This window comes from Amphibalanus amphitrite, unplaced genomic scaffold (genome assembly GCF_019059575.1).
Source record: "Amphibalanus amphitrite isolate SeventyFive unplaced genomic scaffold, NRLGWU_Aamphi_draft 000749F_arrow, whole genome shotgun sequence".
NCBI lineage: Eukaryota > Metazoa > Arthropoda > Thecostraca > Balanomorpha > Balanidae > Amphibalanus > Amphibalanus amphitrite.
This window is the reverse complement of record NW_024882243.1, coordinates 1-12482: the sequence shown is the minus strand read 5'-3', so window position 1 is coordinate 12482 and position 12482 is coordinate 1. Positions and strand designations below refer to the sequence as shown.

The following is a 12482-nucleotide window of genomic DNA, read 5'->3' as shown; positions in this document are numbered from 1 at the left end:
GTAGAATGAAGTCTGCACAAGATATATCAAACTTAAGTATCTTATCTAAAAGAGCAGACAATTTTCTGCAAGTTATCTATTACGTGTTTTTCGCTAAATCTTTTGCTTTTTTCACAAAAGCGTAAAATGTCCCCCCATGTCTCCGCAGCCTCCCTGCCGCCGGCCGCCGCGCGGTCGCGGTAGTGTAGTGGTTAGCGTGCCCGCGCAGTATTCCAAAGGTCCCGAGTTCGAATCTATGCGGTGCGGAACTTTAATTGCAATTCCAAGCTGAATATACGCACATCCATAATAAATTATTATTCGTATAGCTTAACTGTCACCAAGCTATCCATATAAATTGACTTCACCCAAAATATCGGCAAGATTCTATTAAAATATAAATTCAAATATGGCGGCTTGGACTGCCGCGTGCGTTAGGCTCCGCCCATAGCTCCGCCCACATGCGTGACGTCATTCGTGTTAGTGGACACGCAGAGAGATAGGGGACGACATGGGCCTGGCGTCACGTACGCGCATTGAAAGTTGCGCGCTGTGTATAAGGGGCGGTTCATGCGACGTCACGTCTCTTTCAAACTGACGTCACAGTCGTTACAAACGTTACAAACTGTACCTATAATATTTTAAAAGTCGAGACAAACTTTCAATTCAGCAGGCACTAAGGATTCAAATATATCCTATAGTCGTTTGGGATAACATTTATTTAAAAAAGGGGCCAGTAATATTGACTAATAATGTTATTTGGCACTATGGTTTGGTAGCTAAGGGCTGAAGTATTTGTTGTGTGATTACTGCTTCATTGTAACAAAAATGGCGCTGCTGCGGCATACTGCAGAGGTAAACAAAAGTGGGCGGCAGCAGATGATGCCTGTGGGTTTTATTATTTTTTATCTACACATTTGGCTTGTGATCATAATAATTGCGACACTTATGATATTAGAAGGTGGAATTTATTGAATTGCCTTTCAAGCCAACTTGAACTGGCTGCCCATACCGTTTGGCCGTCTGACAGCAAAATCTAGCCAACTCAAACTCAAACTTGAACTGAACTGGATGAAATGGCGATGTGGCACAAAATTGTGATATTTTTATATTTGCTTTCAATCAGAATGACTGTGATGGCTACTGGCCAAGCTAAGAAGAACATACTCTTCCTCATAGGTGAGTTGAAAGGTGTCTTTCATCTGGATATCATCCATCATCATCACTTATATCTTGATCTTATTTCACCATCATTTCAATTTGCACCATTTTTGATTGCTTTCATTTCATCTCATTGCAGCTGACGATGCAGGCTTTGAGACTCCCGTGTATGGCAACACAGTGTGCCAGACACCAAACCTGGATCGTCTGGCAGCCCAGAGTGTAGTCTTCGACAATGCCTTTACTTCAGTCAGCAGCTGCTCACCAAGGTGAGTCCCGCTGCAAAGGTACCACCCCTTCCTTGGACCCTGATATATGCTCATGCTGGCAGAATGGGCAGTTCTGCGGTACCCATCTAATTTGCTGTTTTTTTTTTCTTCCAGTCGTGAAGATGCTTGTGCCAAGACATGTATGTGTCCTGAATAATAGTTGCTTGTATACCATACCTACCTGTCTGTTTTTAGATGTCAGATAATTTGGTAGGCTGTACTGACTGCTGTGTGCACATTTGCCACTTTAAATGGTGGTCAAAGCATTGCCAAGATTTGTATGTAGCAGAGGACCGTCTTTATCTGGTGCAGCAATTCTTAGATTCTTAGAGGTCTGCTCTGTGCTCTGGCAGCCGGGCAGCCCTGCTGACTGGCCTGCCATCCCACCAGAATGGAATGTATGGCCTTCACCACTCAGTACACCACTTCAACTCATTTGACGGTGTGGTCTCTTTGCCGGCCTTGGTCCGGCAGCACGGAGTCCGAACAGGTGGGTAGCCAAGGTGGAAAGATATGGCCAGACCGCAGATATGGATGGACACAGGACACCACAGACAGATATCGCAGATGGAAACCACATATAATTGATATGAAGGGATGCCACGGATGGGTGAGTGGATAACACGGACGGATGTCACAAACGGACACCACAGGTGAATATCTGCACAGACGGACAGATAAGACAGACGGATACCGCAGGCGAACGGATACCACACTCCATAGACGGACGTACGGAAACCACAGACGGACGGAAATACCGATATCACAGAAAGACCGATACCATAGACGGACGAACGGATCGATACCACAGACTGACCGATACCACAGACTGAAGGATGGACCGATCACCGATACCGTAGACGGAAGGACAGACCGATACCATAGACGGGCGAACATCACGGACGGACAAACACTACAGATGAATGGTCAGACTACACCAGCCGCACGGTCAAACTACTCTAGTCATATTTGAAAGCTGTAGCTAGCGCAACTGTATAGTTGACTTTGCTCCCATTATGTGTTACATCGTTTCAGAATGTGTCATAAAGATAAAACTTGCTAAAATTATAAATTGTGTAATGTGTTATGTGTATGTAGGTAGTCAACCATTATTACTCCAGTAACCTGCAATATCGGTCACCCAAGCCCCCTCCTCACAGATTATCATATCGTGTTCGATCCTTCCCAACAATTCAAGATGTGGCTGACGGTGTCAACTGACAGGTATAATCGGGAAGAAGCACGTCGGCCCGTCCAGCGTGTACCCATTCGACTTCTCCTATACGGAGGAGGACGGCCACTCGATCCTGCAGGTCGGCCGCAACATCACTCACATCAAGGAGCTGGTCGGCCGGTTCCTAGCCACCACGCCGCGCAGGTGGGTGCAGTACTGTGGGCACGGGCGACCAGGGAGTCTGACGAATACCTATCTCCACGGTCTGGGTCGGGATCACGATCTGTTGGTGTGAAGGCACGGCCATTACCAGTGTTGCGGGCTGTCTGAGATGTGGTCGGTACCAGCTCCCTCCCTCATATTTGGCTGTGCGGTCCCGCCGACACGTCGCCCGCTTGACCCACCTGTCCCGCCGTCCGGTCACCCATCTGACCATTCTGACCCGCCTGTTCCGCCGTACGGTCACCCATCTGACCCGCCTGTCCCGCCACCCGCTCACCCATCTGACCCGCCTGTCCCGTCGTCCGGTCACCCATCTGACCCGCCTGTCTCTCTCAGCTGACCCACCCGTCGCCCCGCCCGCAGCCAGCCGTGGTTCCTGTACGTCGGTTTCCACGACCCACACCGGTGCGGCCACACCCACCCCGAGCTGGGCCAGTTCTGTGAGAGGTTCGGCGCTGACGGCGGCATCCCCGACTGGACGCCCGTCTGGTACAGGTTAGTGCACGTCACTGTGTGCTGTGCCTCGCGAGTCTGGTTCAGACCGTTGCCCACACCTGACATCACCGTCGTGGCTGTAATTAATCTACTACTCATAATTTCAGACATATTTTACATCGGGCGAATTTTTCATCGTTGTTCATTATTGGTTTCGATACTGAATGTTTTTTTTTTTCTTCGTCGTTTCATTGTCATGCAATACTATTCGAATCACTTTCTGTTGGTCACATAGCTAAAAAGTTTTTTTTTTGCAATAACAAGCTGTATTGAGTGCATACTGAAGGCCGATTGCCAAGTCAGAATGGTCGTTTGTCTGACTTGGGACAGGCGTTGATTTCAGTCCGGACTCCGTGGAGGTACCGTACAACGTCCAGGACACGCCGGCCGCGCGGGCTGACATAGCCGCTCAGTACACCACTGTGTCGCGGCTGGACCAGGGTACGTACGTACTACTTCCTACTCGGTACCGTAGAGCTGCTGCCCGGTACGTACCACCGTAGCATGGCTGGACAGGGGTACATACTACGTACTGCTCGGTACCGTAGAACCGCCCCGCACGTACACCGCCGTGTCACGACTGCACCTGGGTACGCTCCAACGGATAACGTAGAATCTGCTCATCGCAAAAATGAGTCACGCTTGTGCCACGGTGCGCTCTTCCCATTGTCAGACGGACACTGTACCTATCTTCCTATCGGATACTGTAAAGGTCGCCCAATAAGACTGCATATAGCAGCTAGACTTGACAAGAGTACCTTAGAGCCCGCCTGGTACACGGACGTAGAAGACTGGACCAGTAACATGTAGAACACGCAAAGATCATCACCCCGTCACAGTTTAACTTACTGGGAAGGCCTCGATGGTCCACAGGCTTCAGTGCAGTGAGATTGAGCCGTTCTTGGTGCTAGCCAGGTCGGCCTGGCGCTGTCTCTGTGTTGACAGGAGTCGGTCTGGCAAAATTGAGCCGTTGAATGTGACTTTGTCGACGGGCGTCGGTCTGCCATTGAGCCGTTGGCTCTGCATCGACGGGCGTCTGTCTGACATTAATGTCTGACATTAAGCCGTTGTCTAATTCTGTGTTGATAGGAGTCGGGCTGGTGCTGGCGGAGCTGGAGAGATTGGGTCTGACCGACAGCACCCTGGTTGTATACACGTCCGACAATGGAGCGCCCTTTCCCGGCGGACGTACCAACCTCTACGAGCCAGGTAGCTAACCCCTCGGCCTCCATACGGCCAACTCCTAACACCACGTTTTCCACGGCTTACTCCCCAATTCTGGCAAACCACTCCAGTAGACTTACTGGCTGTGAGAGCTTCATCAAATATACATGACCCCGATCAGCTGGTCAGATATATATTTTTTGTCGAAATGCCATCATATACCAACAAGAGTTCAGTGTTGTTTAGTTGCTGAAACACGCACTGCTCCCAAGTAACCGGAGTGCCGTGTCATGATTCGTGTGCCAATCCTTGATCAGTTTTATGTGGCTGCGTTCTAGGCTCACCCTCGAGTCACGGCACACGCGCCTGTGTTGTCGCTGTGCTTGCTGTAGCTATGTCGTGGCAGATCTGGTCTGGTCTGATCTGCTCCTGTCTAATCCCCGCCCTGCCGCACTGTCCCAGGTGTGGCCGAGCCGGCTCTAGTCTGGTCTGGTCTGGTCAGATCTGGTCCTGTCTAACCCCCGCCCTGCCGCACTGTCCGAGGCGTGGTGAGCCGGCTCTAGTCTGGTCTGGTCTGGTCTGGTCTGCTCCTGTCTAACCCCCGCCCTGCCGCACTGTCCCAGGCGTGGCCGAGCCGCTGCTGCTGTCCGTGCCGGGCGTGGGCGGCCGCCGCCAGGCCTCGCCCGTCTCCCTGCTGGACCTGGTGCCCACGGCGCTCGACTGGCTCGGCATCTCCTACCCGCACTACCACCTCAACAACAGGACGGCGGCCGTCACACTGACCGGACGCAGTCTGCTCTCGCTGGCGCAAAAAGGTACGGAACTGCTCAGCTGGGGCCAAAAGGTACGGAGCTGGCGTCTCAATGGCGCAAAAAAGGTGCAGAAATGGTGCGCTGCTGTTCAGGTGCGGAGATGGTGCTTCACTGACCCAAGGAGGCACGTAGCTGCCCCATGACGCAAACCAAAATGCTTAGTCAACAAAAATTTTCCTCCACCGATGGTGTAGAGGGGTAAGGAGACGAGATCCTCCCTCACTGATCTAGGAAGGTGCGGAGTCCTGTCACTAGCGCCAGAAGTCTGTCACATATTCTCACTGGTGGAGAAAGATCCGCAGTCTCCATATCAACAGAAACTGCAAACAACAGACATGGTAAACAACAGAAAGCAGTGGTATAGAGCTTTGTTAACAATAACATGTGAACATGAATGTGAACATATGAGGTCCATCGGGCAAAGTCTGGGCGGGACCTCAGATCAGACGCGTCGGCCTTGAAATCGCTGAGGAATGCTATGTGACGTGTCGTCTTCGACGGGGAACTATTTTGCATATCTACGCCTCTACGGATTTCCGGACGGGACACTGCTTTCCACATAATAGTTATATTTCACTTCACCATTTCCATGGACCATGTGTCCACAATCTACGTATCAACAATTTTCAATCTACAATCTACAATACAATCTACAGACAATCGACAATCTACGTAATTATAACCGTTATGAACGGTTATAATGCAGTGCAGTATGTTTTACAACGAATGCGAGAACATCACTCTAGTTTCATTTTACCTACGTTGCTTCGTTTACATTATTTTGCGTTTCGTATATCCGAGAGTTCGATAAATTGATCGATCAAGCTATCACAGGGATTAATAGCAAATTGATTGAGTTATGCTATGGTGGATAAGCATGTCAGTGCCAACCGCTTGAAAAATAACTCCTCAGTGGCTTGCACTAGACCTAACGCACGGCTGGGGGTAGCGGGATCTGACAGAGGAAATGGTACGGGCCGCCGTCACAGATGACGTCGTGCCACTGCCCCAGTCTGGCGTCGTGGCGGCTCCGGGGGCCCTGTAGTTCCAGGCACAGTTCGTTGCCCGCGGTTGACTGTCCGGCGGCCCAGTTGGTGAAGTCGAACGGCGTGCCATCCTGCCAGCCCCAGTCCTGGCCTCCCTTCCGCAGCCTCATCCCGCCCACCCACACGTACGTGGCGTCGCTGTTGGCCACCAGCTCCTCGACAAACTGGTGGCTGTCGTTGTGCACCGAGGCGAGCCGGGCCCGGCGGTCCATGGCCGGACACAGCGCGCTGGCGCCGAACCAGGTGGCCGTCACGGCCGGCATCAGGTAGCAGCTGTGCCGGTGGCGGCTCCAGCCGGCCGGACACTGGCCGCCGCTCGACTGGGCGGCCGTCAGCTGCTGCTGCAGAGCCTCCACGGCCCGGCCGAGCTCGGCGCAGGGCACGCTGTCGGCCGGCGCGGTCAGGTTGCGGACGATGTCGCCGAGCGTCACATCTGGGCGGCCGAGTGCTGTCGGAGCGGCGGCCAGCAGCAGCAGGGCGCCGCACAGTGAGACGGCGCGCAGCGGCATGGTGGACGGGGCGCCGGCCGACCGCGGGCGCTGTGTGCTCGGCGTGGGGCGGCGCCCTTAAATACCCGGCCGGCCGCAGAGCTACAGGCGGACATCCCACCCAGGCCAGTCCAGTGTCAGGCAGAGAAAGGTAAACACGACACCGCTGGCCACATTTTCGGACAACAGGCGAAACAAGAAGCCCGAGATTCGTGGATTTAGACTGACCATATGAACGCTGACCGGAAGCCTGGATTTTCCAGCTTCCAATGTTTTTGACGTGGCGCAATCGGAAGCGTTTACGAGGCGTCGTTGCCTGGAAATTTTACAGCAGATGTGTTGACATTAGCGGTGTATGTATTTGAGCGGATAATTCGTCCCAACTCGGGCGTCTGAGCTCCGACCTTCTGACAAGTTCCGATGGAGGGAGAACTTATCGAGGATGAAATATGATTTTAAAAAAGCTTTAAGAGCGAAAATTTTCTAACGAATTTACGGGCTTTTAGCTTTGCAATAGATCTTAATAGTTCCTGACATTGATTGGTTCCCCCTCCCCCAAAAAGTAAAGAAAAGGAAGCTATCATACATCAATGTGAAGCTGACAAATCAAGTTAGTAGATTTTGAGAATAAAATGGGACTTATATTACATTTTAACAATCACGATGATTGAAATACAGTCCATAGGACCTCATCAAGTTTATGGACGAGCACATGCTAAAGTTATATCACACCAGTGGTAGTTGATGGACGCCATAGGATGTGACCGCCAAGGAATGTGACCAGTGTTTATACTATCTGTGCCAGTAGCTCTGCGGCGGGGCCGGTATTTAAGGGCGCCGCTCCGCCCCGAGCACACAGCGCCCGCGGTCGGCCGGCGCCCTGTCCACCATGCCGCTGCGCGCCGTCTCCCTGTGCGGCGCCCTGCTGCTGCTGGCCGCCGCTCCGACAGCACTCGGCCGTCCAGACGTGACGCTCGGCGACATCGTCCGCAACCTGACCGCGCCGGCCGACAGCGTGCCCTGCGCCGAGCTCGGCCGGGCCGTGGAGGCTCTGCAGCAGCAGCTGACGGCCGCCCAGTCGAGCGGCGGCCAGTGTCCGGCCGGCTGGAGCCGCCACCGGCACAGCTGCTACCTGATGCCGGCCGTGACGGCCACCTGGTTCGGTGCCAGCGCGCTGTGTCCGGCCATGGACCGCCGGGCCCGGCTCGCCTCGGTGCACAACGACAACCACCAGTTTGTCGAGGAGCTGGTGGCCTCCAGTGACGCCACGTACGCGTGGCTGGGCGGAGCGCGGCTGAAGTCGGGCGGCACCGACTGGGCCTGGCAGGACGGCACTCCGTTCGACTATGTCAACTGGGCCGCCGGACAGCCGAACAACTCGGGAGAGGACTGCACCTGTCTCCAGGGCCCTAAGAGTACAGTCACCAGCAGTTGCTACCCATCACCCCCGGACAGCGGGGGAGCAAGCTACCACCGCCCCTGCGAGACTAGCGCCGCCATGCGCCAATAAGTGGAAACACCACGTGACTGAGGCCACGTGAGGGCAGGGTCACGTGATGGAGGGGCGGAGCATAGTAGCTTTTGCGCCCGACACTAACTGAAATGCGGCGCTGTGATTGGGCGCCTTAGCATGAATGAAGCCCCGGCGCCAGGATCAGCCGTTCGCCTTATATGGAAAGTGAGCCTTTGCGTTTCACTGTTCTGTATTGGTTTGAGAGCCACGGCACCATACGAATTGTGAGCCCCTTTGAACGGGTCACCGCCCGAGGCACTGAGGCGACGGCTGTGCCGGGCAAAGTCTCGCCTGGTGGGAGAGGTGGGCCAGGGAAAGTGCGATCGAGCAGCCACTGGGACGTGGATTGGTATTATCCAACCGCGACAAACGATGTCAGCAGCCTCTTCTCGTGTCATAGACAGTGTCTATGACACGAAAAGCTAGACAGACAACGTGGGCAGATCCCAATCAAAAGCTAATAAACGATCCAGTTAAGACGTTGGCGAGGTAGCCAGACCAAATAAAAAGTTGTTAATTCGATTTTGGTTGACAAAATGACATACAAGCCCGCTGTGATGGACCAAAAAAGGAGCTGAACAGTTCATACAACTTCTAAAAAGCTCAACGGTTTAAAAATTCAAAAGTTAAATGTTAAAATTCAGCCTGCATGTTTAAACTCTGGTCCGGCGCTGGCAGGAAGCTTATATTGCCACTTGCAATTCCACTACGTTGTAATATAACCAAGAGTTCTGTGAGAGCAGCAACTGAAAGCCCCGTTGAGGGGGAGGGCGGCGCGAAACGGCCCCCTCTCTCCTTTTCAGTCGATATCTCCTAAAGTATAGCAAATTTCGCCACCAAACTTTCAAGACTCCGGCCGGGCATCATTTTTACACCTTGTGACCAAATTTTTCCAGAGCTCTTATGAAAGGTTAGTCACAAATGACGTCAGAGTGATGCCATGTTCTGTCATTTTCGACCCAATAAAAGGTTTAGCGGAAAGAGCTGTCACGCTTACAGTTTTGAAGATAACGAAAAATATTCAAGATCAAAAAGATGTAACATAAACAGCGCTACCAAACTGCTAACTCTTATTTCCAAACAAAAATTGATTTGACCATCAAAACTATAGAAGTATAACACCCCGAAAATGCCAACAACTTTCAAAATTAAAACTGAAATATATGTAATAGAAGTATCTGCTCTAGATATGTCAAACTTAAACTCGATAGCTCCATTTTTAGCAAAGTTATGGCAAAAAACTACTCAAAATTTATTACGTAAAATTTTCAAATTCAATTTTTAGCCGTCACAGAACACACAAAGCAAGCCAAAGGCCACCATTAGATTTCCTGTGATGAGCTGCATCGAATAGATGCCCCTTTTATGTAAAATATCAACTTTGAAATTTGACCTTCTTTGACCTGACCTTGACCTGACCTCCGCCAGAATTAATCTAAACTGGCCCCAATGGCTGTCTAGCTCACACCATTGAATTTTAAATGTAAAATTGGCCATAAAACATGTATCACACGACCCTAGCATAGTTGGGTTCATATTGTGACCCTTAGTGACCTGACCTCTGTGAACTGACCTGGCATCAATGACCTCTTTAGGCAACATATGTATTAGACAACCAACGCTTCATCGATGTTTTTCGATAACATGCCTTTTATTTGATGTGTTAACTGACTGTAACGCATTCCTTAGACTAAATCGGTGAAAAAATGCGACCTTTGACCTGACTTGTGACGTCATGGGTTGCACCTAGGTCAACGAAACCTGGTAACAAGGTAGTTCCCTGGTGGGGCTATCGAACGCTCTTTGAATGTTTAAAATCGGTCGGTAACTTTCCGAGATCTCAGGTGGAGGGCGAAACGGCTGCACCACCCGATCAGGTGGTAGGGTCCGCCAATAGCCCAAGGGGGCGCGGAATATTTATTCACTCATACAGTGTCATTTATTTTGAGAACAACTTTCTCACGCCATGACATGGTCCTCTCGTAATAGAACGAGATGAGGAGTGTTTTCACGCCTCCTTATGCACGGCTCTAAGTGTCATTGAGCTATCAACTGTCAGCTGTTTTCAGACAATGAAGTTCTTAGTTCTTACTGAATCCAATTTTATTTCAAACGATTGTCACTGTGCTAGTTTTCTTCTTATACGTTTTTGAAAAAGCGCTGAAGAAGTCTTTGATAGACGAAACCGGTCCGCTTATTCTTTTTCTAATTGTTTTTTTAATATATTCGTAGACTACTGGCTCTTTACTACAAAATTTGAGAATGTTTGGTATTACTTTGACCCGAACGATGTGCAGCTGAATTTTCCCTCTTGAATGATTATGGACAGCTCGCGAAATTAACTTCAACCTAAACTACCGACAAGCAGAAGAAAATCCGATACAAGCCTACCTCAATCCTCTCACCTTATTCAACCGTTGAAACGTTAAAGGCATTTGTTGAGTCCGAGTCGCTATGTCGACCACCCGCGCCGTGCTGGGGTGGGGTGGGGTGGGGGGGGGGGCGTTTTTACGCTCTTCCCCCTCAGGTTTTACGCGAATATCTCAAAAACGGCGACGCGACGCGTAGCGTCATTCAAGGTCAGGTCACCAGGTAACGTCAAGTGACCTTACCTCAGAAAAAAGTCGAAAGCTCGTTGTAGCTACACCGACTGAGCGATCACTTTAAAACTTTCAGTAATTGCTTAGGGTAACAGTATGTATAAAATGTATACCTCGGATTTTTTATGTCTGTGACCTAAGGTCAGGTCAGTTTTGCGACTGCTCCATTAGGTATAAGTCAATGGGAGCAAATTGAAATGCGCCTCTTTTGGACGAATTTCGTTCTACACCCTCTCAAACATCGGTCCATAGGTAAACATGACACACTGAATCGGAAAATTGCACCTGTGACCCCTGTGTGTGTCCCTGAGGTCATTTTAGGACATAAGAGGTCTTCAGCAGTTTTTTTTTTTTACTTTTGACAGAGACGTGCTAGAGCGGTGACAACACCGTTGATCTGATGTCAAATTTGAGGTCAATCAGAGTGGTGCCCTCTGGGGGCTAAACCGTTGATCTGAGGTCAAATTTGAAAACGTGTTGGCGAAAAAGCGTTAAAAGAGCTATTGAATGCGCTTTTCCGCGGCGCTGTAGCTCTATTAGTTCCCGAGTTAGCCGTCGGGTGTTCGAAATCGTTGAAATCAACAAAATGTGACCTTTAATGAACCCTGGTGACCTGACCTTTGCCCTGACCTTAAAATGACCGAGTGTTTTCCTCCTTATTTTTGACGCTCTTTCGATTGTCGCTTACCGCGTGTCGCTACGTGGCCCAGGAGCCGAGTTAGACGGAGGGGCGTAAAACGCCCCCCCCCCAGCACTCGATGGAAGACGAAGGGGCGTAACCCCCCCCCCCCCCCCCCAGCACTCGATGGAAAGTTCATGCCACCAACACGGCGCGGGTTAATTGTTATGTTAGCTAGCTCCTGTTGTAAGCTGTGGAGTCGTGGACCTGATCTTGAAGGAACTGGGCCTAACATTGTCATAGCAAACGTAAAAAAATGTAGGTTGTGCAAAAAATAGCATCTTTTAGGAAACATTTGCGAAACCTTCAACATCATCCCCAGACCCCATTAGTGCCGAGCTCCCAACGACGACCATAAAAGCGTCCCCATCCCGTCATAGGCGGCGGAACGGGGAGGCACCGGGCACCGTGCCCCCCTTTGATTTTGGCATTTCAACATTAGCCCTATGAGCGTTGCATGGAAATAATAGGACCAAAAGTCGGCAGTGCCCCCCCCCCTTAATTGAAGGTGTTCCGCCGCTACTGCATCCCGTCAACGTGGGTTTATCACAAGGATGCTAAGATTTAATTTCCAATCCGAAGCTGTTATGATGGAAAGCAAATTTGCATTTTACATGTGAGACAAGCTGACACAACACAAATATTTATATATACACAAATATTTACAGCTTGACACAAGCTGTAAATATTTCCTCTCTCGCTCCCTCTCACTGATTTACCCATTGCCCTCTTTCTCATTTTACCCTCTCTGATTTTCCTTTTCAGTTTTCTCTGTCTTTTCTCTTCTTCTCCCTTCCTCTTCCCTTTCTTTCTCTTTCTTCTCTCTCTCTCTCTCTCTCTCTCTCTCTCTTCCTCTCTTCTCTCTCTCTCTCTCCCTCTC

General features: G+C 50.6%; 3 protein-coding genes across 3 annotated transcripts; 2 read left to right on the top strand and 1 right to left on the bottom strand.

Moving 5' to 3' along the window:
- Positions 1 to 854: 854 nt before the first annotated feature.
- Positions 855 to 6862, top strand: LOC122365591 (N-sulphoglucosamine sulphohydrolase-like). The gene is made up of 8 exons (XM_043336928.1): positions 855 to 1158; positions 1280 to 1409; positions 1763 to 1899; positions 2634 to 2787; positions 3169 to 3300; positions 3644 to 3741; positions 4390 to 4509; positions 5088 to 6862. Exons 1-8 carry the CDS (start codon positions 1056 to 1058, stop codon positions 5417 to 5419), a joined length of 1206 nt encoding a protein of 401 aa, XP_043192863.1. The 5' UTR covers positions 855 to 1055; the 3' UTR covers positions 5420 to 6862.
- Positions 6205 to 6831, bottom strand: LOC122365572 (lectin BRA-2-like). Its single transcript, XM_043336902.1, has one exon. The coding sequence runs from the start codon at positions 6829 to 6831 to the stop codon at positions 6205 to 6207; it is 627 nt and encodes a 208-aa protein (XP_043192837.1).
- An 837-nt stretch (positions 6863 to 7699) lies between the features above and the next one.
- LOC122365586 (type-2 ice-structuring protein-like) lies at positions 7700 to 8225 on the top strand (the record flags this gene model as incomplete). The annotated part of the gene is made up of 1 exon (XM_043336919.1): positions 7700 to 8225. A coding segment is annotated over exon 1 (526 nt), but the record flags the coding sequence as incomplete, so codon positions are not given.
- Positions 8226 to 12482: the final 4257 nt, after the last annotated feature.

Bases quoted from the DNA above. Each gene is read 5' to 3' on its own strand.
- LOC122365591 (XM_043336928.1), top strand. From the start codon at position 1,056: ATGGCGATGTGGCACAAAATTGTGATATTTTTATATTTGCTTTCAATC. The intron at 1,410-1,762 runs GTGAGTCCCGCT...GTGCTCTGGCAG, and splicing joins GTCAGCAGCTGCTCACCAAG to CCGGGCAGCCCTGCTGACTG. The intron at 2,788-3,168 runs GTGGGTGCAGTA...CCCCGCCCGCAG, and splicing joins CTAGCCACCACGCCGCGCAG to CCAGCCGTGGTTCCTGTACG.
- LOC122365572 (XM_043336902.1), bottom strand. From the start codon at position 6,831: ATGCCGCTGCGCGCCGTCTCACTGTGCGGCGCCCTGCTGCTGCTGGCC.